This window comes from Aplysia californica, unplaced genomic scaffold (genome assembly GCF_000002075.1).
Source record: "Aplysia californica isolate F4 #8 unplaced genomic scaffold, AplCal3.0 scaffold00285, whole genome shotgun sequence".
Taxonomy (NCBI): domain Eukaryota; kingdom Metazoa; phylum Mollusca; class Gastropoda; order Aplysiida; family Aplysiidae; genus Aplysia; species Aplysia californica.
In genome coordinates this window covers 590007-613044 of record NW_004797555.1, presented here as the reverse complement: position 1 = coordinate 613044, position 23038 = coordinate 590007, and the positions used below count along the sequence as shown (strand labels likewise).

Below are 23038 nucleotides of genomic sequence, written 5' to 3'. Positions count from 1 at the left end.
CCCACTTTTGGTGAAGATCAAGATTTCTGGAAACCCCCAAAATCTGGGTTAGCTCGCTTGTTCTTAAAAACGACCATTTTATTTCCGGATGACCATCTCTAGTTTGTCTGTGTATGCCTATGTTTGTGCACTCTTCAAATAATCCAAAGAATTGTTGTGTTCATATATCAGTTATCACCATCCGCAGTAAATACAGCGACTTATTTCAGTACCAATAGGCTGTATACCCTTGCTGAACACAAAACAACCTCCTAACCACCCTGTGAGTTCCCAGAAATGATCCTCTCTGGGTCACTCTTTTGACAACTCTGTTCTCCACATCACTCTTGTTGTTGTAGGTTTGCTCTCACTTTTCAAGTCCCTGCAGGACCACAGCCACACTCATTGTTTTTTAAACATTCTTTCATATGTGGGTGGTTGGTGGGTGCTCTGGTGTGGTTTACTTCTTCTTTCCTATGAAAAATCTATCGTCCTTATCTCCCCCTCTTCTTTTTTATGTTTGTTACTCTCTTGTAACCCCTCTAATCTTCTGGCGCTCATATTACCTTATGTAGTTGCGAGCACTGTAAAACGTCTACTTAAACTAAACTAAATTCTTTCATACACTGTACATTCTTTCATTTTTTTTGTTTACTCTCCGGGATCTTGCAACTGGGTAAGTATAAAATAAAGAAAGCTATTCTCTTCCAATGTGGCTTTCATGTTAGCACCGATCCTGGTTTTAAACCAATATTTTGTGGGTGGTTGGTGAGTGCTGTGGTGTGGTTTGCTTCTTCTTTCCTATCAAACATCTATCGTCTTTATCTCCCCTCCTTCTTTTTTGTATTTGTTACTCTCTTGTAACACCTCTAATCTTCGGCACTTATATGACCTTATTGTGTTGCAAGTGCCGTAAAACTCTCACTAGAACAAACCAATATTTTGACTTTGCTCCAACCTTCTTCTTTTGTCTTCATGTAGAAATTACAGTTTGAAATTGAGGCGGTCGACCTTGGTGATCTCGAGAAAATGGTGCTAACAAAAGGTCCTGGCGACCCATGGATGCTCAGCCAAGCTGTGGTGAAAGCGGGACCTTTTGGGCCTCTGGAAAATGTATTTATATGGAGCAAGTAAGCATTTTTCTCAGGAAAAGTTTATTCTCGCTGCAGAGAAGCCTAATTTAAAAGAAAAGTTTACATCGAACCAGTATGTAATAATGTTTCTTACTTAAGAAAAGTGAAAATTTAACATACTGGTAGATGTCAAATTAATTGTTGCCTTCTTTTTATGTAGCATAAATTATTACTCTCTACCACTTATTATACTGTATCCTTCTGTCATATTTGACCTTTTAGAGAGTAATATGTATTACAAAATATAAGTTCTATTGGCTATTTATTGGGACAGTGCTAGAAAAGAGTAAGATAAGCAGATTATGCCTTAATATTACGCTGATGGAACAGTATGTGAAGTTATTGACGACAAAGATTCATTTCCTCTTTAAAAGGGGATTATATGTTCTTCTTTGCATGTATTCATCACAGAAAGTGTGCTTATTAATTCTAATTAATTAACAAATACACCAAATGAGAAATACTGTTTTAACATCAGCGTTAACTGCCTTTTAAGAACTTATTTATAACAGATAATATACTAGTATTCAAGCTGCACATATGATTTAGAAAAAGATTAAAAACTCTTCTTTTTTTTTTTTTTTTGGTCTTACTTGAGACTGAAGGTGTAAAAGTTTCCAATTTATTGGGGGTGTTACAATTTTTTTCAGTTGGATTGGCAGTTCAGAAGAGCGAGACAAGGAAGTCGAGGTTACACTTCCAGTGATTTCAGGAAAGCCAAGCTCTGTTGCCGTGCCGACTACTGACTTCCCAGATTTTCCTATCACAAGTAAGATTTTTCTTTTGAAAAGTATCATTTCATGCTACAGCTTACAAAATGATGTCATCTGGAAGCATGCATACTTGTATTTTCTACAAAATGACTATCTTTTTTTACTACATTCTGAAAACTATTTTTAACTGACCTGAAAAAAGATCTTCCCTGCCTCCTTTCTTTGATGTGAATGAAGCCATGAACCTCACCAGTTACTAGCATTGTAGAGGCAATGCAAGAGGTTTTAACCATTATAATTACAGCATAACACAGATAGGTCAAACACAGAAGACTTGAAATCACGCATCCATCGAACTGTGCCTGCAGTCCTGTTTTTCCTTCATTATCTTTGTAAGATATCCCTGGAACTACGGATCCCTCCAACTACCAAGGCCAGTCCCATAAGCTATCCATCTTATATTGTATGTACAGTCGAACCTTCTCCAACAACCGCCTGTCTAAGACAATCTCCTGTACAAGACAATCACCTGTACAAGACAATCCCCTGTACAAATATACATACAACCTCTTCTCACTTCCCCTTTTGTGCATTTTTTCTACATTACAATGACACTGTCGAAGACGTACACTAGTGCAAGACAACCACTTTTCTCCTCCACAATGGGTGGCCATCTTGGGTTTTTTTAGTTTTAATAAGGCTTTAACAACACTCGCAACTCCATAAGGTCATCTTACTTGTCCAATGTGTTGGGGTCACTGCAGTCGGAACATGTCCATCTCTGCTCTCTCCCTCCCCCCCACCCCCCTCTCTTCAGGATCTGTCCCAGAGTCTGTCTGCTTATAGTCTCTAAAAGGTCATATGAGCGCCAAGGGGTGGATGTCAACAGGGAAGTCCAAACGGGGAATCAGGCTTACTCAGCTCAGCTCTCTAGCCTCTCTAGCCTCAACAGCACAAAGTCTGCTTCGACTATCAAGGCACCCCAGAAATAGCAGTTCACAAGAGAGTGACAAACATACAAAAGAAACAGAAGAAAGTGACGATAGTAAGGATGAGGAAAGAAAAAGCAGCAGTTCCTCCATGTTGTTCCGGCACATACGAGCATGACATTGATATATCAGCCCATTTGCAATTCTACTCTGCATAAGAACATGTTAATATCCCCCCTTTGGGAATGGCCAAAAGACATTTGAGCCAGTAGCACTGCCCTGGTGGGGGGATGGCCATCTTGAACAATTTCGATTGTACTTCTTGTACAGCTCTTCCCCTCAATAGGTGGTTGGCGGGTGCTCTGGTGTGGTTTGCTCCTTCTTTCCTATCAAACATCTATCATCCTTATCTCTCCGTCTTCTTTTTTATGTTTGTTACTCTCTTGTAACACCTCTAATCTTCTGGCGCTCATATGACCTTATGCAGTTGCAAGTGCCGTAAAACCTCTACTAAAACTAACTCTTCACCTCACCCACTATGATTTTCATTTCCCAGGAGGCCACTGGACTATGGAAGCCATCACGGGCCCTGAGGGCACGAGAGGGGACGCCACTGATGTTGTCGTTGTGTTTGCCGGAACAAAGGGGGAGAGTACCCCAGCTAAATTGAAATTCAGAAGGGATAACCCATTCCAAGCCGGCATGACTGACAGTATGGAGGTAAGAGTTCTGTTCTAAATTTAGTGGTATTGTGTTGGTGCTTGGTATATAAATATCACTTTGAATCATTTTTTCCTGCGAATTTTGAAATAATTAAGTGATTGTTTTTTGTTTTTCTACTCATCATTTATCATGCTCATTGAAGTTGTGAACTCTTGAAAGGTGAATCAGGCCCAGTCATTAACTCAGTTTGCATTTTGCTGACTGGGGTATATTTGACCCTGGAAGCGTACACTGGGACTTTCGTTTTTTGTATTTTTTTGTTGTCTATCCTCAAGGCTTATAAAAGTATATATACCAGTTTTGTACTATCAGACACAGGGTTTTTTTTCGGTCCCCTCCTGCCCACCCAGCAGTAATGGATACCTAACTTCGAGTTGGGGAAGTAAAGGCGGCGTGAAAAGGAACTGGCCACCCTACCACAATATGCCAAAAGCCCAGGAAGTTGTCTCACTAACAAGGCAACCCCCAGTGTCCGGATCGAATGCAGGAACAACTTTTACTTTACTATCAGAAGTAGAAATCAGTTGGAGGTTCCTCAATCTTTATCATACTGTGTCAAAAGCAAATTGTCTATATTTTGCTCATCCTATACCCGTTCCAACAGTATTGCAAAGAAACTTTAGTAAGTTCAAATTTATTAATAAACGGGGTCATGTTTGAGGTCGCAATGAGAAAATGTAGTTTGCTTGTTTGAATTTATTTTCTTATCTGCCCAAATATTGTTTAATTCTTTGACACTTCCATCTGTTTGAATTGCAGCTTAACCTGACCGAAGACGTTGGAGATTTGGTCAAGGTCCGTCTAGGGTTCGAGGACAATTCTGAACACAAATCCTGGCATGTGAAGAAGGTCAGTACAACCAATTCAAAGTTTTTCACTGCCTCATGGGTTTTGAGAGGGGTTTTTTTGGTGTATTTTAAAGGCAATTTTGTTTGCATTTTTTTCTACATTTCATCCTTCATCTCATTTTCGGAGCCCCTCTTCAGATAAACTTTGGCTGATCATGTATATCATCATTGCAGTTCGCTATCCGTGTTTTGAACAAAATTTGAAAACTATGATTTTAAGGCATCTGACCTAAGCACAATATCTTAAAAACCAGCTCTTGCATTTTACTTTCATTACTAATTCATGACAACTTAAATATAAACTGTAAAAATCAAAAGGCCAAAACATGTATTAGACTAGTAATAAATTTGGTTCCCATTTTCTTGAAAGTATCAAATCGCTCCATGCGCAGATAGCGAAATGCACTGATGATATGCACCTTATTTATGTCTATTTGTACAGCTGTTATGTGAATCAGGATTTATCACTCTCACCCATAGATGGTTTGAGCTGTTTTAGCTAAGCTGGAATTACAAGGTACTTGTGAGAAAATGTGTTTCGTGGCTATGCCTTTATCGTGTTGTTGCTTTCCTCGTGCCCTTTGGCCCATTGACATATGTTGTAGAAAGTAGCTGTTTTGTTGTGTGGATTCCCCTTCTCTGTAAAACGTGATTTCTAAGATGGGAATGTAATTTTTAAAAGTTGCTGCTGAGGCCAACAGGTTTGGGCTTTAAAAGAGTGAATAAATCATGAAACAGGTACAGTGGTGGGTTTTCTGAGTTGAAATTATTCAGCTGGCAGTTTAAAAGTATGGCTGCCAATTGATACTTCATCCTTTCTTTTTTTCTTTTTTTTTCCACCATTTTAAGGCTTTTCTTCTGGTCACATGGCTGCTTATGGTTATTTTATTTGGGATTTCACTGATGCTCATTCAATATTCTCTGTAATTTCCTTCAGCGAGTGTCCTGAGTGATGTTAGTTTACTTATTAAATTCACACTGAGTTTGATCATGTCTTGTGACGAGGGCTTCTTCTTTCTCGTTGCCTTGTATATATATCTATGTGTTTTTGGATTCATCGCATACAAAACTAATAGACTCTGCTGTTCAACACGTGGTTTGGCTACCTTACCGTACTCGTAATCATGTCAGTACGAATTGCATGTCAGTACGAACTGAGGGGATTCGAGCCACAGGCCTGATGCTGTGTCCTTGAGAAATGCACTTCACGCAAATTTTCCTCACTTCACCCAGAGGGAATGGGTACCCAGCTATAGACAGAGAAAGATCTTGTCAGTATGTTAGTGTTTTAGCTCTCATAAACGGCAGCTTGCACTGTATGCTTCCCAGGAAGTTGAGATTGTTTTAGAATGCTATTAGGTCTGTTGGGGTAATAGTATAGATTGTAAAGCACATAAAGTTTGCTGTTGAGCGATAATTTGGGGTATATAAATGCTATCTATTATCTATTATTAACACATGTGTTTCTACTTGGCGGAATCAGGCACTTGTCAATTTTTGGGCATTTGGAGTTATTGGTATCATCTTAACGCTTTTTCATCTATCTACCTTTTGATGGAAAAAAAATTCACATCCATCTTGAAAAGCAGTTGAGATATTTGCAATTGACAGAGGTGGGGGTCGCTGGTTTCAGAGGTTAAAAAAAAAGCCTGAAAATGGCCACCAAAGTGTGTTAACTTCAATAGTTTGAGAGTCCTTGAAAACTGAATATTTACACATTTTGCTCCTTTAATCAACGTTTACAGTAAAATACAAATGGCAATGTGTTTTTATATGGACATAAAACATGTTGAGCCAAAAACCAAAATTTCAATAAAAATTGACAATCTGGCAGAAAGTTGCCAGTTTCTTCGATTTTATTATTTTGATGAGTGCCTCATTTCACCACAATGCCTCATATAGAGGCCTATATATATATAATATATCATTCTTTTGTCCTATCACAGGTTGTTTTTGAAGACACAGATACGAGAGACACATTCTGGTTTACTCTGAATGACCATGTCAAAGTGGATGATGTGGCCGATGGATGGAAAGAATTCCCAGTTGTTTGGCCAGGAATTTTCATATTACCAAGTGAGGGCCAAAATGTCACAGTAGTATACCTTTGGGTTCATTCATTTTTACTTACTGTTCTTAGGTCATCGGATCAAAGATTTAGCCGTTTGAATTTTATTACCTTTTGAATAAAACCACCATGCATTGTGAATGTTATCACTTGATTTATTATTATTAAGGATTGCGTTTGATGGTTGTACTTTGTATTACTCATGAATATTTATTAGAGACTGCCTTTTTTTAAATTCCACAGCAGAATCCCTGATTAGGAGTAGGTGATGTTGTCTCAAAATTGGGTAGTGATGGGCACTCTATTTTGGTCTTTTTATTCTATCTGTTTTCATTGCTGTTTTGTTCTAATGTAACACTGGCATATTATATATACGTAAATGCACTTCTTTTTAACTGAAAAAAACCTGTGGGGGTAAAACTACTTGGACTCAACATTGATATATAATGTTCAAGATAAAATTGACTTTGTAATGTCTAGTATTATGGAAATATCAAAGTACTGACATTGACGATTTAGTCGTTTGAGGCTCCAAAGTAGAGGCTGTTCGACTAAAAGTATTGAAATGTTTTAAAGCATAGAGTTAAGAGGCAGGGAAAGCTGAAACAAGTAAGTGCTTTTTTTCTTTTCTCAGTCATCCAATACAGCATCACGGTAGAAACAGGAGATGTACCGGAGGCAGGCACCAGTGCGCAGATTATGTTGAAAGTGGATGGAGAAACGGGCAGCACAGGATTCAGAATGTTGAAGGATACGAGGACGAGTGAGGCAAAGTTTCAGCTTGGCCAGGTATTGTTTTAATAGAGGTTTTACGGCGCTCACAACTGCATAAGGTCATATGAGCGCCAGAAGATTAGAGGTGTTACAAGAGAGTTACAAACATAAAAAAGAGTAGTGGAGATGAGGACGATAGATGTTTGATAGGAAAGAAGAAGCAAACCAGACCAGAGCACCCGCCAACCAACCACTTGGTCAGGTATACGAATGTTTTAAGTCTGTCAAGTTTTCTATCTTTCAGTTGTGTTTTGATATTATGAAGACAGACTGCCTCTTTTCAGATAGATTGAAGTCAACCTAGAAAACGAAATGGCATAAGAAGACAGTACCAAAATTGTCTTGTTGCTGGGGAGGGGGGGGGGGCTCTCCCCATGCAGCACAAGAAGAACTGTAGATAACTTGTTACAGAATTCTCCAAGCACTCAGGATCAGGTCATGGACTTATTTTACTCACAGTCACAGTTTTTTGTAAATTATTTTCTTACCTAAACACTTTGCAATAATTTTCATTTTGATGATAATTTCCTTTGAGCTTCATCAAATAAATAAATTTTTTATGCTTTGTTTTGACTGTCTTGGACTTTCTAATTACTTTCAGTTCACGTTTATTATTTCTTGTGGTTGAAAATGTTTTCATCTTTCTTCTCAGAGCAACACATTTGTGATTGAAGCTGTCAGTCTCATGAACCTTGAGAGTGTCACTATTGGCCATGCAAATAAAAGTCCCGGTAAGAGTCCTCAGATGTGGACAAAATGTGATATGTGATAAGCTTATGTTCACTAAAGAAAATGAGGCTCAAAAAAGAACGTTCTTGCTTTCTTGTTCCTTTTTATTTCATAACTTTCCGTAGAAGTCTACCTGGTTTACATCTATTTCCAGTCTCAAATGGTATTACAATTATATTGGTCAAGATATGTTTATGTGATAGTTAGTTGATAAACCTATTTATGCTGGTTCATCATATTTCTCTTACTGGCCTCAACACCCTGTATCATCTGATAAAAGCCACCGCAGGAGGCCACATTTTCATCACCTGTTTTAATTTGATGCTTCATGGTCACGTAGTTCCATCTGGCCAACAGTATTCTAGGGTTATGGCTTCTTTAGATAAGTATAATATATTTACCAAAAGTTGCATTAACTCTTTATCTCCGTGGGGGGTAAACCCACTACTCCGGGCCCGTTTTTTGGAACTAAATCTAAAAATGACAAAAACGTCACTAAATTGGTAATTAAATTAAAACAAGTGAACCTATTTTGATAGTTCTTCATCTAATGAATGAGGTTCCGATAAAAGAGCCCTGTTTGTGGCTATTGCTGAGAAGTAATTTGATGTCGAAGTCGTGGTAAAGGAATGTGCCTGAGTTACTGTCAGAGGCTCACCAGCACAGTATGTGGTTCCGACCGCGAGCCACTGGGAGCGTCTTGCCGGAGATAAAGAGTTAAACAGTACCAAGATGTCAACATAAGAAATGGCAGTGCGTTGAACTAGGATTCAGTTTAGTTTTCTATAGCAGTGCTGAATTTTTTTTTTTTCTTAGAGTCTACCCACAAGACGTATAAATACTGGCTGGCTGGCTGGCGGGCTGGCTGGCTTACTTAATTGCCTACTGACTTACTGATTGACTTATATGCTGACTTACTGATTTACTGACTGACTGATTTACTTATTTTCTTTTCTATAGGTATGGGATGGTTCCTCAACAAAGTGACTGTGAGACCAAGTAGTGAAGAAGAAGATTATGTGTTCCCATGCAACAGGTAAAAAGTTTTTTTTTACTTTACTATAAGATCTTCTTAATTCTTGAGTGCTGTAAAACATTCATGTCTCAAACACCACCATTGTAAGAAAGAGTGCTATTTTTTTATAAGCAGTATATGAATGACGAAGATGTGTGTATTTGTGTCAAGACATTGCTACTCATATATAAATTTGCTGGCCATACATTAAAAAACCCTAAAAGATGTGTGATCTGTGCCAAGCAAATTGTATAAAAGTTATGAGCCAGATAAATGAATTCTGGAACATTGAATACTTTTTATATGTATATAGAATAGGATGATTGGGTCACAAACTTGGAAACCATTTAAACGGCAGATGAAGAAACAGCAGAAATCTGTCTGTTTTAAAGTAGGGCATTCACTTTCTTGAAATGAACAATTTGAAGTCCTCTGAAACATCTGTACTTTTTCTCCAATATTTTTTTTCGAATGTCGTAATTTTATGCAGAATAATGGTTCTGACCTGTGTCAGAAAAGTGCTATTGTGAGAAAAATAGGGTTAACCCTATCCGTACGTCATCTCTTATTTTGTTGCAAGTGCGTAAAACACTTACTAAAACAAACAAAACTCTCTTGTAATACCTCTAGTCTTTGGCACTTATATGACCTTATTGTGTTGCACATGCTGTAACACTCTTACTTAATCAAAACGTAATTACAGGTGGCTGGACGCAGGTCAGGATGACGGGCTAACAATGAGGACACTACACGTTGGTGAAGACGTGAGCACCATTGCCCCAGAGACAAACCGTTCCTCCAGAATGCCCTCAGCAATGGTGGACGTAGAAGACGTACCAGAGCCTGTGGAGGAGAAGCCTGTGACTCCAAAAGCTCAGACACCCGAACCGGAGCCCCAGCCAGAGCCACCAGCGCCACCACAGAAAGGTGTGTACGGTTTTCTCTTGTTAAAAGCTTGCTGGTGTTGTTTTTTTTACTAACTTACTTACTTGCAAACTTTTTTTTTTTTAATATATTATATATAATATATATATATTATACGCCCATTGACGCAATTAGGTGGTTTTAGAGGTGGGCTGCTTTGAACTTGACTGTCAGGACCAACCTAGGCTGAATGGGTTACAGCATCCCAGCACAAAGACGGAGATACACTAACTTCCACTCACTCAGTAGTTGCTTGTGTGCTTTGTCTCTCTGTCTTGCCCTTTTTAACTCCCAGTGGAGCATAGGCCATCAACATCATTTCTCCAGCAAAGCCTGTCCTGTGCTTCCTTTTCTAGCTGTTTCCATGATGTCCCCGCCTTTTCCATTTCCGCTTGTACAGCTCGCCTCCGTGTCATCTTTGGTCTTCCTTTCTTACGTTTTCCATGTGGATTCCACGTCAATGTGTGCTTTGTTTTGACGTATGATTATCTTGCAAAAGTATTTGTTGCTTGCGGGTTGACTTAACATCATGAGCCTTTGCATGGTTCCTTCCTGATTGATTCTATCCTGTTATGTGAGTCTCCTCTCTCTACTTTTTTTTTTCAATGGTTCTTCTTTCCTTATTTGTTCCTTGCAAATGTGGCTGTTATCCCGTTGATTCGAAGTAAGCATTCCATAATAGTTTTTCTGTGTCAAATAATGTCCAGTAGTTATGATTGTCACCATGAAATTATTGATATTTTGTCTTTTCGATATGAAGTTCATGTATCTCATCTTTGCTTCGCCTTTGGGGGTTTTTTCAATTTTACAGCCTTCAGCTATGAGGTGACAACTGTAACTGGAACTGGAGTGGGTCACAAGACAAAGAGCGACATTGTGCTCATCCTGTACGGAGACAAGGGACACTCGGAGGCTTTGGTGCTGGAGCAGGAGAATTCTACTCTCGGCGACGAGCAGTCACAGCTGTTTGAAGTGAGTAACCAGGACAAGATGACGAGCTTATTTCTCTTCTGTTGTCACTTCTTTTTTGTTCAAGTGAAAAATTTATAATTCCTGCCTCGGTGGCTTTGATGTTTATGTTTTTACAAGTATGATTTGTGCTTTATTGTTTCAAAGTATGTTTGGAAATTCTTTTGGTGAAGAGTATCTGCAGTTCAGCTGAAATCAGACTGGACTGTTTTGTAGATGACCCTGGTTTGAAAACATCCAACTGAGCATCAATTAAAGATGAGTTCACATGGCTCTTCTCTCCATGTGCTCAGTCCTTTGAGAAATGAGCCTTAGATCAGAGGGTGTTGTTGTATAGTGTTAAAAGGAGTCGAAAACCAAAATCACACACCACATTAAAGGAAACTTTGATAACAACTGCAGTGTTGTTGGATAAAGTAAAATATAAACTGAAATAACTGTCAAAGCGAACATTCATTATTCTTTCTAAGCATTCAAATATTTATTTTTCTTCAGAAAATAAGAATAAAGTGTACAAAAAGTCAGGTCAACATGTTTGTTCATTTTTCTGAAATGTGTGACCTCTTAGTTTCCTCTTTTCTGATCTTCAAAAGTCATCTTGAGCATGAGGTTTTTATTCAACCTTTTGATATCAAAACAAAAACTTATTTTGTCTCAAGATAAAATGGCCCTTTCCAATCTCATCTCAACTTTATATATATAGATTATATCTTTTACACGCTTTTTAATTGGGGGTTTTTCTTTTCAGATTTCCACAGATGAGAATGTTGGAGATCTCTACAAAATTAGAGTGGGATTTGAGAATGCTGGGAAAGAAATGGAATGGTACACAGAACCAAATTCCTGCCCATCATGGTTTGGTGACATGGTAAGCTCTCAGCTTGCATCACTTTATATAGAATTAGCTTAATGAGACCACCAATATTTTATTTCATGCTTATATTAATATTTTGTTAAGCACTTTACACAACAATACAAATAAATTTAGATAAATTATCTTTAAGACATAAAATGATCATTTCAGTAAGTATTTGGGACCCAAAGGTATTATTACTCTGTACCACTCATTATACTGTATCCTTCTGTCATATTTGACCTTATAGAGAGTAATATGTATTACGAAATATAAGTTCTATTGGCTATTTATTGGGACAGTGCTAGAAAAGAGTAAGATAAGCAGATTATGCCTTACAGAGCATAGCGGATCAAGACTGTGTTGTATATGGTTTGTCGCAGCCTGAAAGTTCCAGTTTTAAGTGGACTGAGATAAGTCAAAGATGGTACATAACAAGATAGTTCACTCAGACAAAAAAGTGTCCGCGAAAGTCCTGGCATTGGTTCAGATGGCGCTGCTGTCTCTGTTTTGAAGCTCTCTTTAGTTTATCCAGAAGAAGAATAGGAATAGCACAGTTTGTTAGTTTCACTTTTATTGCTTTTCACACAAGTAGGGTAACTCTGTTCGCAAAGTCCGCACTTTTTCAAAGAGGGCGCCGCCGAATTTTGAGGACACTTTTGTAATTGGCTCAATGAGAGGAGTGAACTATCTTGTTATGTACGATCTTTGGATAAGTCTTCAGGCTAATTTGTCCATGCAGTCATCAAGATGGGAATGTTATTGATGATTCTTTTAATAGTTTCAAGGCGATTGTTCAAACACATCTGAAAAGCTTTTCCATGTTTTGTTGGGGTTTTTTCATGACAATTTCCACACAGTACAACTCAGAGCCTGTAGTTGCTATGCTAAATCTGAGGTATTAACTGGAGTATTACAAATCCAACCAAAATTGTTTTTTCTTGAAACTTCCTTGAAAGTGAAAGGGCCAAGTTAAAAATTAGACATGAAACAAAGTTGGGCTTTGCCACATTCCTGTAAAGGTAAAGTTGTTCCCGCATCCAATCTGGACATTGGGGATTGCCTTGTTAGTGAGACAACTTCCTGGGCTTTCAGCATATTGTGGTAGGGTGGCTAGTCCTTTCCACACCATCTTTTCTTCCCATACTCGAAGTCAGGTACCCATTACTGCTGTGTGGGCAGGAGGGGGCGAGAAAAATCCATGTCCGAACCGAGGCTAGAACCCGGACTTTCCGCTTCGGAGACGAGCGCACTAACCACTCCGCCACCGCACCCTCCTATACATTCGCGTATTTACTGAATATACGGAGCTATTAACTGGGAAAGATCTGGGAAACGTAGCTTTTTTGAGAACATCCAAGCAAAGGAATGAATGGAGAACCATGATCGCCGATGTGTGTCTCAGATCTGGCACTGGATGATGATGATTAACTGTTTTAGAGAACTGTTCAATATTACATCGGTCCGTCATCACTCTGGTCAAGTTGCACCAACAGAAGTTGTCCATCTGCAATGAGTAAAGTTAAACTGTTTGTACTTTACTGCATCAGATAAAACTGAGAGACAAGAAGTCGGGGAAGGCTTACGAAGTTCTGATGAAGCAGTGGGTCCGCATGGAGGATGACCATGACTACTGGCGAGAGTTTCCCGTGGCTCAAGACAACCCATCTGACACCCTGCCAGGTAGTTCAATGTTGTTTACTTAACTTACTTAACGTTACTTTATCCGTCCTCTTGTACCACTAGGGCGTCGAGGGGAGAAAGAGCTTCCTGTCTCTAGCAAGTTCGATGGCCTGGCTGGGTGGGATATTGTATCATGTTCTCAGGGTATCCTTCACACCCTGGAGGTCTTTTTTGGTCTTCCTCTTGCTTTGTACCCTGATACTTTCCTGTAGTAGGCTTTATTGGCAAGCTCGTTAGGTGCCATACGTGTGAGAGGTCCAAACCACCTGATTGTTTGCCTTTGAATGTAATAGAGGACAGGTGTTGTTCCCACCATTTCTCTGATCTTGATGTTTCTCACCATGTCACATCTGGTTTTGTTTACACATTTGTTTTATTGTTTTCGTTGAAGGGAAACACCCCCAACTTGAAAAGGTACAACACCTTTTGGAGTGCTCTCGTGAGAAGAATGTGTAAATGTGAGGCAGTGTTGTGGAATCAGGCGCTCATCAAAACAATGAAAGTGAAGAAACGCATTTACCTCTAGTTTGGAAATTTTATCAAAATTTAGTTTTTTGGCTCAACACCTTTCATTCCCATTAAAGAACACATTTTTGTGTGGATTTGACTGAAAAGCATTGATTAAAGGCTTAAAAGATGTAAATTTTCAATTTCCACAGACTCTCAAGCTAAGAAAATAACAAAATTTGGCAGCCATTTTCTCACTAATTTACCTCTGAAACTAGGCAACCCCCACCTCCTTCAATCGCCAATATCTTGATTTGTGTTAAAGATAAATTGATATTTTTTTCATCAAATGCAAGGCAAATGAACAAGCTTTAAGGTGATACCAATAACCTATATATATGCCCAAAAATTGACAAGCGCCTGATTCCACCACGTCATGACACATATAAGGTTTATCATTAACAAATGCCATTGTTCTCCACGTACAACAGTTTCTCTTCACCATTGCAGGCAAACGAAAGATCTGCGTTAAATTTTTGCCAGAGGTAGAATATTTTATTGAGAATCTCTGTCCTTCAGCTAGGTTGCTGTATCCCACTCTGTCCTGTTTGTCTCTGTCAGGTGTGGTTGAACTACGCAGCCTCCTAATTAATCTAAAGTGTATCATGAGAGGATGTAAAACATTTCAAGTATGCATGTGGGTGGTTGGCGGGTACTCTGGTGTGGTTTGCTTCTTCTTTCCTATCAAACATCTATTATCCTTATCTCCGCTTCTTCTTTTCTATTTTTGTTACTCTCTTGTAACACCTCTAATCTTCTGGTGCTCATATGACCTTATGCAGTTGCGAGCACCGTAAAAGCTCAACAAAAACTAAAACTAAACAAGTATGCATGGAACCAATAGTTTGTGGTTTCTTCCATTCAGAATTTTATGCTTATGTTGAAACATTTCTAGAAACCAGTAGTATTACAGTGGTTTGATTACCAGAACGTGTTGCAGTTATAGACCAATCTCTTATTGAACTAGTTGTTTCTCCCTTTGCTCAAGAGTAGATGTGTGGGTGGTTGGCGGGTGCTCTGGTGGGGTTTGCTTCTTCTTTCCTATCAAACATCTATCATCCTTATCTCCCCTTCTTCTTTTTTATGTTTATTACTCTCTTGTAACAGCTCTAATCTTCTGGCGCTCGTATGACCTTATGCAGTTGTGAGCGCCGTAAAACCTCTACTAAAATTAAAAGAGTAGATGTGATGTCAACGTGTCACTGTCACTGATTCCATAATCCACTAGGATCGTAGGGGTGCTTTCTGACAGAGAGCCTCGTCAGGTGTCTCCACTTTTCACGTTTTTTTGCGAGCGCACGAGTTTAGGAAGAGGATTTCCCTGTCCATTTAGAGGTGTTATAAGAGAGTAACAAACACAAAAAAGAAGAAGGGGAGATAAGGATGATAGGTGTTTGATAGGAAAGAAGAAGCAAACCACACCTGAGCACCCGCCAACCATTCACTTGAAATCTATAAAGATCAGATATAATGTTGTCAGTCCACCTCTTCTCCTTCTCCTATCATGCACAGTCCTCGTGGGTGGTTGGCGGGTGCTCTGGTGTGGTTTGCTTCTTCTTTCATTTCAAAATCTATCGTCCTTATCTCCCTTTCTTCTTTTTTATGTTTTTTACTTTCTTGTAACACCTCTAATCTTCTGGCGCTCATACTCATATGACCTTATGCAGTTGCGAGCGCCCTAAAACCTCTACTTAAAAGCACAGTCCCCTGAAGAATGTGGAGTCATCATGCCGTGAGCAAACATACTCTGGGAATCAATGATTGTTCGTACCGGGGTCTTTTTAGATCTCAAATTTTCTTTACTACTTGTTATACTGATTGTCTTTATAGATTTCAAACGTGGGTGGTTGGCGGGTGCTCTGGTGTGGTTTGCTTCTTCTCTCCTATCGAACATGTATCGTCTTTATCTCCCCTCCTTCTTTTTTGTGTTTGTTACTCTCTTGTAACACCTCTAATCTTTGGCACTAATGTTTTATATGACCTTATTGTGCTTCAAGTGCCGTTAAACTCTTACTAAAACTAGGTCTAATTAATAGATATCAAACTGCCTTCACTACTTGTTACACTGATCAGTTATCATTGTTGCCCTGCTGCAGTGAGAGACTACTTGGTGGATGTGTTCACCGGCCAGCAGAACGGCTCTGGAACAAACGGCCATGTCTTCCTGCAGCTCTCTGGAGATCACGGGGACAGCGGATTGCGACATCTGCATGGGTCAAGGACAAATGCAAACAAATTTGAAACAGGATCTGTGAGTTTACTAGAGCTTTTTAGATTAACTTCCTTAACCCTTAACTCTTTATCTCCGACAAGCCGCTCTCAGCGGCTCACGGTCTGAACTCCTATGCCGGTGAGCTGGGGGACATTCCTTTACGACGACTTTGACATCAAATTACTTTTCGGCAATTGGCGAAAACGGGTCTCTTATACTGGAAGTTCATTCTTTAGAAGAAGAACTATCAAAATAAGTTTGCTAGTTTCAATTTAATGACGTTTTTGTCATTTTTAGATTTAGCACCAAAAAAGCGCCCCTGGGTAGTGGGTTTACCCCCCTCAAAGAAAAAGAGTTAAGTTATTATAAGAAACACTACATTTATTTGATTTTTTTATTTTTTATTTCTAAGATCACTATCGAAAAAACGTCTTGCATTTAGTATATTTGCTACAATTCAATGAAGATGAAGTATCTATTTTTATTCTTTTTCCCCAGCATGACTTATTTAGGATTGAAGCAGTTGATCTGGGAAAACTGAACACAGTTAAAATACACTTGGAAGGATATGGACAGAACCCGACATGGTATTTGGACAAAGTGGAAGTGAAGGAATCAGAAGAATCCTCTCAAGTTTTTGTCTTTGAATGTGACAGGTATGTTAGGACAGTTTCAAGTTTTGAACCTGAAATATATTTTTAAAATATTTTCTTTCATTGTTAGAGCACAACCTTTAAATGAATGTCTTTCTTGAATGTTATGATAATATGAAACCTTATTCGAGATAGTTCCATTATAAAATTTTAACTTAGGTCTACTGTTTGTGAAAAATGTGTTCAACAAATTGAGTTGTGTGACAAGGTATGCAAAAGTTCAAGATTGCTTTTTCAGCATTTGCTTAGTAAAAGTATTTAAAGATGAAGCACTGAACTCTACCCTTTCTGGTCCTGCAAATTTACTTTCAATGGATCAATGAAACTTTTATTTTTTATGGATAAAGTTTTGCTTTTTCTATCTTGATTTATTTTATCCTATCTTGAACTATCTTTTCTTTATTTGTCTTTACCTTTTTTATCTCATCATGTCTTGTGATTTGTTTGTTTTTATCTTGACTTGTCTTGTCTCTTTCTCCCAAGCTTAACTCTTCTTGTTTCACATTAACCCTATCCGTACGTCGTGTTTTTCTATCGTATCCATACGAATGAACTTTGTGCCACCACTTACAAAGAGGAAATTTATTCGTTAATCCGATCTGTATGCTTTGCATAGCAGTCTGTCAAAATGATTTTTGAGAAATACTGAAAGTTTCAAAGAGATCTTCGACCTAAAAGTATTATAAAATGTGAAGAATACAACCCTGGGGGTACAAAATGACCCCAGGGCGTACGGATAGGGTTAGTTACTCACTCTTGTGGTTTTATCTTAGCTTGCCTTTTCTTGCTTTTACTTTACTTTATGATGTTTTCTAATCACAATGTTGCAGGTGGCTCTCCGGAGAAGCGCCGAGTCAGCTGACCGTTGAGCTTCCGCTGACGTCCGTCCAAGACACACCCAGGGTCCAGGCGGAGGAGGTCGTGGAGGCCCCAGAGGAGCCAGAGGAAGAGAAGCCAAAGCCTGGGGACTGGCGAGTCTACGTGATGACAAGTTCTGAGCCCGGCAGTGGGACAGATGCCAAGGTCACCTTGACGGTTTTGGGGGACAAAGGCAGTTCTGGGCCACTCGTGCTTGGCGCAGCGGGTCAAGACTTTTTCTCTGAAGGACAAACAGACCAGTTTGATGTGAGAATTTGTTCATCTTAGATGGAAAATTATTGGCTGGCTCTGCTTATAACCTTTTAGAATGTTTGCTTTAATATTTTTCTCATTAATGATTTCATTGAATGATAACTATACTCCAATCATTGACAGCACCTCTCAGGTAGTGATTTTTTAAATGTAATCTTATCAAAATACTGCAATGTGTCCCTTCCAAAAGAAAAACTTCTTGTGTTTTGCACTTGCTTAAAATTTTTCTTAAAATTTATCTGAGAACAAGATTTTTTAATAAAGAAAAAAGCTGTAATTTTTTAGCCATAAATGTTACACTTTCACTCCTTATTTCATTCAAGTGGCCTAGTTTAGAATGTTATTAACCTGTAAACTGTGTTCACGCAAGCACAATACGCAAAAAAAAATATCCAACACTTTTTATTTTTTTTACTTTAATGGAAAGGTGTGGCTGGAACCGGAGGATGTTGGACAGATACAGAAAGTTCGCCTGGAACATGATGACTCGGGACAAGCGGCAGGGTGGCGAGTGGATCAGGTATCATATTGACCACTTTTGGCTGAAAGGCACTTTCAAATAGGGCCTAGAGAAAAGTCTTTTTTCTTTTTCTTTTCTTGGGATTGATTCATAATTTCTAACATTTATAGGAAATGTAATTTTTCAGTGACCCTCAGTAAAAAATGTGGGATAAATATATATTATAAATGACTGTTGAATATGACAAATGTATTGTCTTTATGTTGCCATCACTTATTATTACGTGGGTGGTTGGCGGGTACTCTGGTGTGGTTTGCTCTTTCTTTCCTATACTATAAAAGATCTATCATCTCTATCTCCCCTCCTTCTTTTTTGTGTATGTTACTCTCTTGTAAACCCTCTAATCTTGGGCACTTATATGACCTTATTGTACGTGTTGCAAGTGCCGTAAAACTCTTACTAAAACAAACAAACTTATTGTCATGTTACGTCCTTAGGTTTATATGACAGTCGATGTGGCCCAAATTTTGACCTGAGATATGAATTTCCTGCTAACTTGCTGAACCAAAGACTTGGCTACAATTACTTTTTTGCAATGTTTTCTCACCAATACAGTGGCATTATATGAGAGTCTCACCGAAGGATTTGCACATATTTCCGAACCCTTTCATATATGTTATATAAATGTAATAGTATTTATTAGGCTTCTGTCAGTTCAGTCAAATTCACAAGCTTCATATCCTTTAAGCAAATATCTTATTGATACTATTTCTCAAAGATCATTTAGAATTTCTCAAATTTGGAATACATGTTAGTCTTTCCTTTTCTGCAATGACAGATTTTCTTCCACCTTTTCCTTCTCACTTTAAGCGCTATCTCCTTTTTTTTTTGTTTAGGGTTCAGAAATTTCTAGAGATAGTACATACATTCATCTCAAAGTCATCGATGATACGGAACTGCACCTACAACTTAGACTAAATCAGTGTTGTCAGAGAGTTAATTTATTTATATATACTGATATTGAGAGGGTGCGGTGGCGGAGCGGTAAGTGCACTCATCTATGAAGCGGAAAGTCCGGGATCGAGCCTCGGTTCGGACACAGATTTTTTTCGCCTCCTCCTGCCCACCCAGCAGTAGACTACCTTTCTTCGAGTTGGGGAAGTAAAGGCGACGAGGAAAGGAACTGTCCACCCTACCTCAATATGCCGAAGGCCCAGGAAATTGTCTCACTAACAAGGCAATCCCCAATGTCCGAATCGGATGCGGGAACGACTTTACTTTACTGAGATTGAATTCACCGTTATGCTTATACTTATACCACCGTTCTTTCTCAGCTTGTGATGGAGAACCTGTTCAATGGAGAGAAACTCTCTTTTGTTGTTAACCGATGGCTCAGCTTTGCTGACAGGGAAGGTGACATTGTGTGTGAGGTAGCAGCTGAGTACCCAGACAGGACTCCTCTGAAAAGTGAGTGCTACTTAACCCTTTTTGGGCCATACTGGCCTAAACCGGCCTTCCTGCCATGTTGCCATACCGGCTTTTACCGGCTTTCCCACTGTGGAGCCATTATACCGGCTTTTACTGGCCTGACACACCCGTTTTTTGTGCTGGCTTAGGAATAAAAATGTTCCACTCTAAATTTAGATGCTGACGTCCTAGGTCTTTGTTTGTGAAATTTCATTGAAATACATTGCTTAGATCAAAAGCAAAAACATTTTCTTTGCCACACCCCCTGAACCTCTGAAAAACACTGAAAAAAGTATTATCTGTGAAGCCATCAGCTGGCTGCCATTTAAGTTCTGCTGTGCTGACCTGCTGACCTATTTATGGTGCTGAAAGGTTCAATGAGAGAAATATTTTTGGATCAAAACACAATTTAATGTACTGATTATATGTTACTGTTGTATTGCAAAACGCTCAGAGCCTGTGTACTTAAATCAGGGTTGAGTGCTATACAAATGCAATATATTATTATTATTTGGGAAATATTGTTATTTGGGGCATTAGCATGCATCAACATTTTTGGCAAAAGAAAAATGTTCTCGCTTTAAACATTTAACAGATTGATATTTTTGGCCCCAAGAACTTAAGAATTTAAGGCAATGTTGTGGCAGCTGATTCTTAACAAGTTTGCTTTTGTGAAACAAATCCTGTATTATGGGGGGGGGGGGGGGGAGATAGTTTCTGGGAATTTTTGTTGCTGTCATGTAATGGAAAAAAACAGTCTCTTAGTTGCTAAGTGATTCGATCAGTGTCTTTCAACACAAAGTCTGTGGGCGCAAATTGCACCCAACTGGAAAATAGTTTTTATTAATAACTTGCAATTTCCTCATCCCAGGTGTAAAATATGTGGTGAAGACTGTGACAGAAGCTCAGGACTCTGCTGGAACCCAGGCCATTGTGTACATCAACATCATCGGCAGTCAGGGAGATTCTGGAAAACGGTGTCTGAAAAATAATCTTGATGAGAATGAAAAGTTCGCCATTGGAAAGGTTAGCATACCATATTTTCTATGAGTAATACTCTGAGTTTGCAGTCTAGAAAAGGAATAATAAATGAAATATATATTGCTTTAACAATGCCTGGATGGAGCGTCCGGTAGTCAAGGTCTGTAACCATGGCTGGACGGTACCACCGTCCGATGGGAAGTTATTATTGTATTATGATACAGGCGGAATATAAAAAAGTACGAGCTAACAAGCCTTTAGTTTGACCCGGAAGTCAAAGATAAATGAATTCTACGTCTTTGTAAAGTTTTATTGATCAGTTTGACTCAAAACAAGTGGTTTTAAAACCGTAATATGTCAGGTCGCATTTCCAGAAACACGAGAGAATTACGCGGAAACGTGATTTTGAATTGCATGGTTAAAGAGTTAAAGACAAACGATACTGTGAAATAAACTGATAAGACCAGCTTACCGTAGATCATCTATTGTTAAAAATGATAATAGTGTTTGTTTTAAACTTATACCTCAGGTTAAATTTTTATCATGTCTGAGTTGTTTTGCTTGGGAATCTTAAGCATAAGCTGAGGGTTAAGACTTTCTTTGTAAAATACTCTTTCTTTCAAAGTAGGATGAAGTAGGATGCTTTGACAGAAATTCCTGAGATCAAAGAAGAATTATGGCATGACGCAGTGGAATCAGGCGCTCGTCAGTTTTTGGGCATGTGGGGTTATTGATATTACCTTAAAGCTTTTTCTTTTGTCTTGCGTTTGAAGAAAAAAATATCCTTTTATCTTGAATACAAATGGAGATATTTGTGATTGAAATAGGTGGGGGTCGCCTTGTCTCAGATGAAAAATTAGTGAGAAAATGGCCTCTAAAGTCTAGTTATTTCCTTAGCTTGAGAGTCCCTGGAAACAGAAAATTTACACTTTTTATGCCTTTAATTTACGTTTTTCAGTACAATCCACATAGAAATAATGTGTTCTTTAATTGACATGGAGGGTGTTGAGCTAAAAAATACAAATTTGATACAAAATTCCTAAACCTTCTGAAAAATGTCAGTTTCTTCACCTTCATTATTTGGACGAGTGCCTGATTTCACCACGCTGCCTGACAATTTATTTTTTGAAATTGGCTTCTCTAGCCTCCCCCATGGGAAACAGTGTGTGCTCTATATATTCCCATATCCTTTTTGATTCTCAGACAAACTACTTCCACATTGAAGCGATTGATCTTGGAGCACTTCAGAAGATATGGATCGGCCATGACGGTTCTGGTCCTGACTCTGCTTGGAAGCTGCAGTGTGTTCTAGTCAGAGATGCAGACGCCAAGACCAGAGAGAGTTTTGTGTTCCCCTGGGGAAAGTAAGTTTAGGAAATTTCATGAATTTGTGGAAAAGTAGCAATTGTTAAAATGTAGCATTTGTAGAATATCTTTCCTTTGTTTACCACCACCACCACAACTCCCCTTTCCCAAACCCACAGATCCTATCTTTCTTCTGATAATATTTAAATGTAGTAAGGTTGCACCTTTTTATTTCTTCGTAGCCTGCAACATAAAAATTTGTTTTTCACCCTAGTATTTTAGTAGTTATAGATTGTGTACCTAAGATGTAGAACTAAGTTTTATATTTAATTTCAAATCATTGTGAAGCTAGAAAATTAGTGTTACTCTAATTTTAGGTTGCTCTTTTGAGTATTTTCATTTCTCGTTTTTTATTTTAGTTTGCTTCCTTTTTATTCTTTTTGACAAAATTACCCAAGTTAGGGGAAAATCAAATTTTACTGCTAGTACTTCATTTTCAATTTCTTGACCCATTTCAGCTTGTTTGTCCTTACTTATCTCCATATGTTTTAAAACTTTCAAAATAATGAATCCAATAGAAATACAGCAACAGCATGGAAATTTTAAAATGAATCAGTGTACAATAATTTGATTACCTGTACAACTGTTCAGGTTTGCTCTGGATGTTGACTTCACAAATACACCTTGAAAATGATTTTAGAGAAAACGACAGCAAACAGTACACGTTATCTACTTAAAGCTAAAAGCTGAAAGAGCATGCCAGTAATCAACATGTAACAACTGTAACAGTACTCTCAACATGTATTGTGATTTTTGTTTTTCTTTCTTTGATTTCTCGATATTTTATTTCACATTTTCTTTCTTTGGAGGTGATGTTTTATTTCACATTTTCTTTCTTTGTAGGTGATGTTTTATTTCACATTTTCTTTCTTTGTAGGTGATGTTTTATTTCACATTTTCTTTCTTTGTAGGTGATGTTTTA

The 23038-nt window shown here is 38.4% G+C and overlaps 1 protein-coding gene across 2 annotated transcripts in view; it reads left to right on the top strand.

The window, feature by feature from the left end:
* LOC101859869 (lipoxygenase homology domain-containing protein 1) overlaps window positions 1-23038 on the top strand; it is a 99643-nt gene that overhangs the window by 71049 nt on the left and 5556 nt on the right. For both annotated transcript variants that reach the window (XM_013084325.2, XM_005101504.3), the window contains 19 exons: window positions 961-1109; window positions 1763-1881; window positions 3311-3474; window positions 4237-4326; window positions 6272-6401; window positions 7028-7182; window positions 7820-7898; window positions 8857-8932; window positions 9615-9838; window positions 10647-10807; window positions 11553-11672; window positions 13208-13340; window positions 15944-16098; window positions 16558-16715; window positions 17543-17837; window positions 18271-18363; window positions 19638-19770; window positions 20642-20796; window positions 21955-22115. In XM_013084325.2, the coding sequence (XP_012939779.1) occupies window positions 961-1109; window positions 1763-1881; window positions 3311-3474; window positions 4237-4326; window positions 6272-6401; window positions 7028-7182; window positions 7820-7898; window positions 8857-8932; window positions 9615-9838; window positions 10647-10807; window positions 11553-11672; window positions 13208-13340; window positions 15944-16098; window positions 16558-16715; window positions 17543-17837; window positions 18271-18363; window positions 19638-19770; window positions 20642-20796; window positions 21955-22115 (2750 nt within the window). The remainder of the gene's footprint in view (window positions 1-960; window positions 1110-1762; window positions 1882-3310; window positions 3475-4236; window positions 4327-6271; window positions 6402-7027; window positions 7183-7819; window positions 7899-8856; window positions 8933-9614; window positions 9839-10646; window positions 10808-11552; window positions 11673-13207; window positions 13341-15943; window positions 16099-16557; window positions 16716-17542; window positions 17838-18270; window positions 18364-19637; window positions 19771-20641; window positions 20797-21954; window positions 22116-23038) is intronic.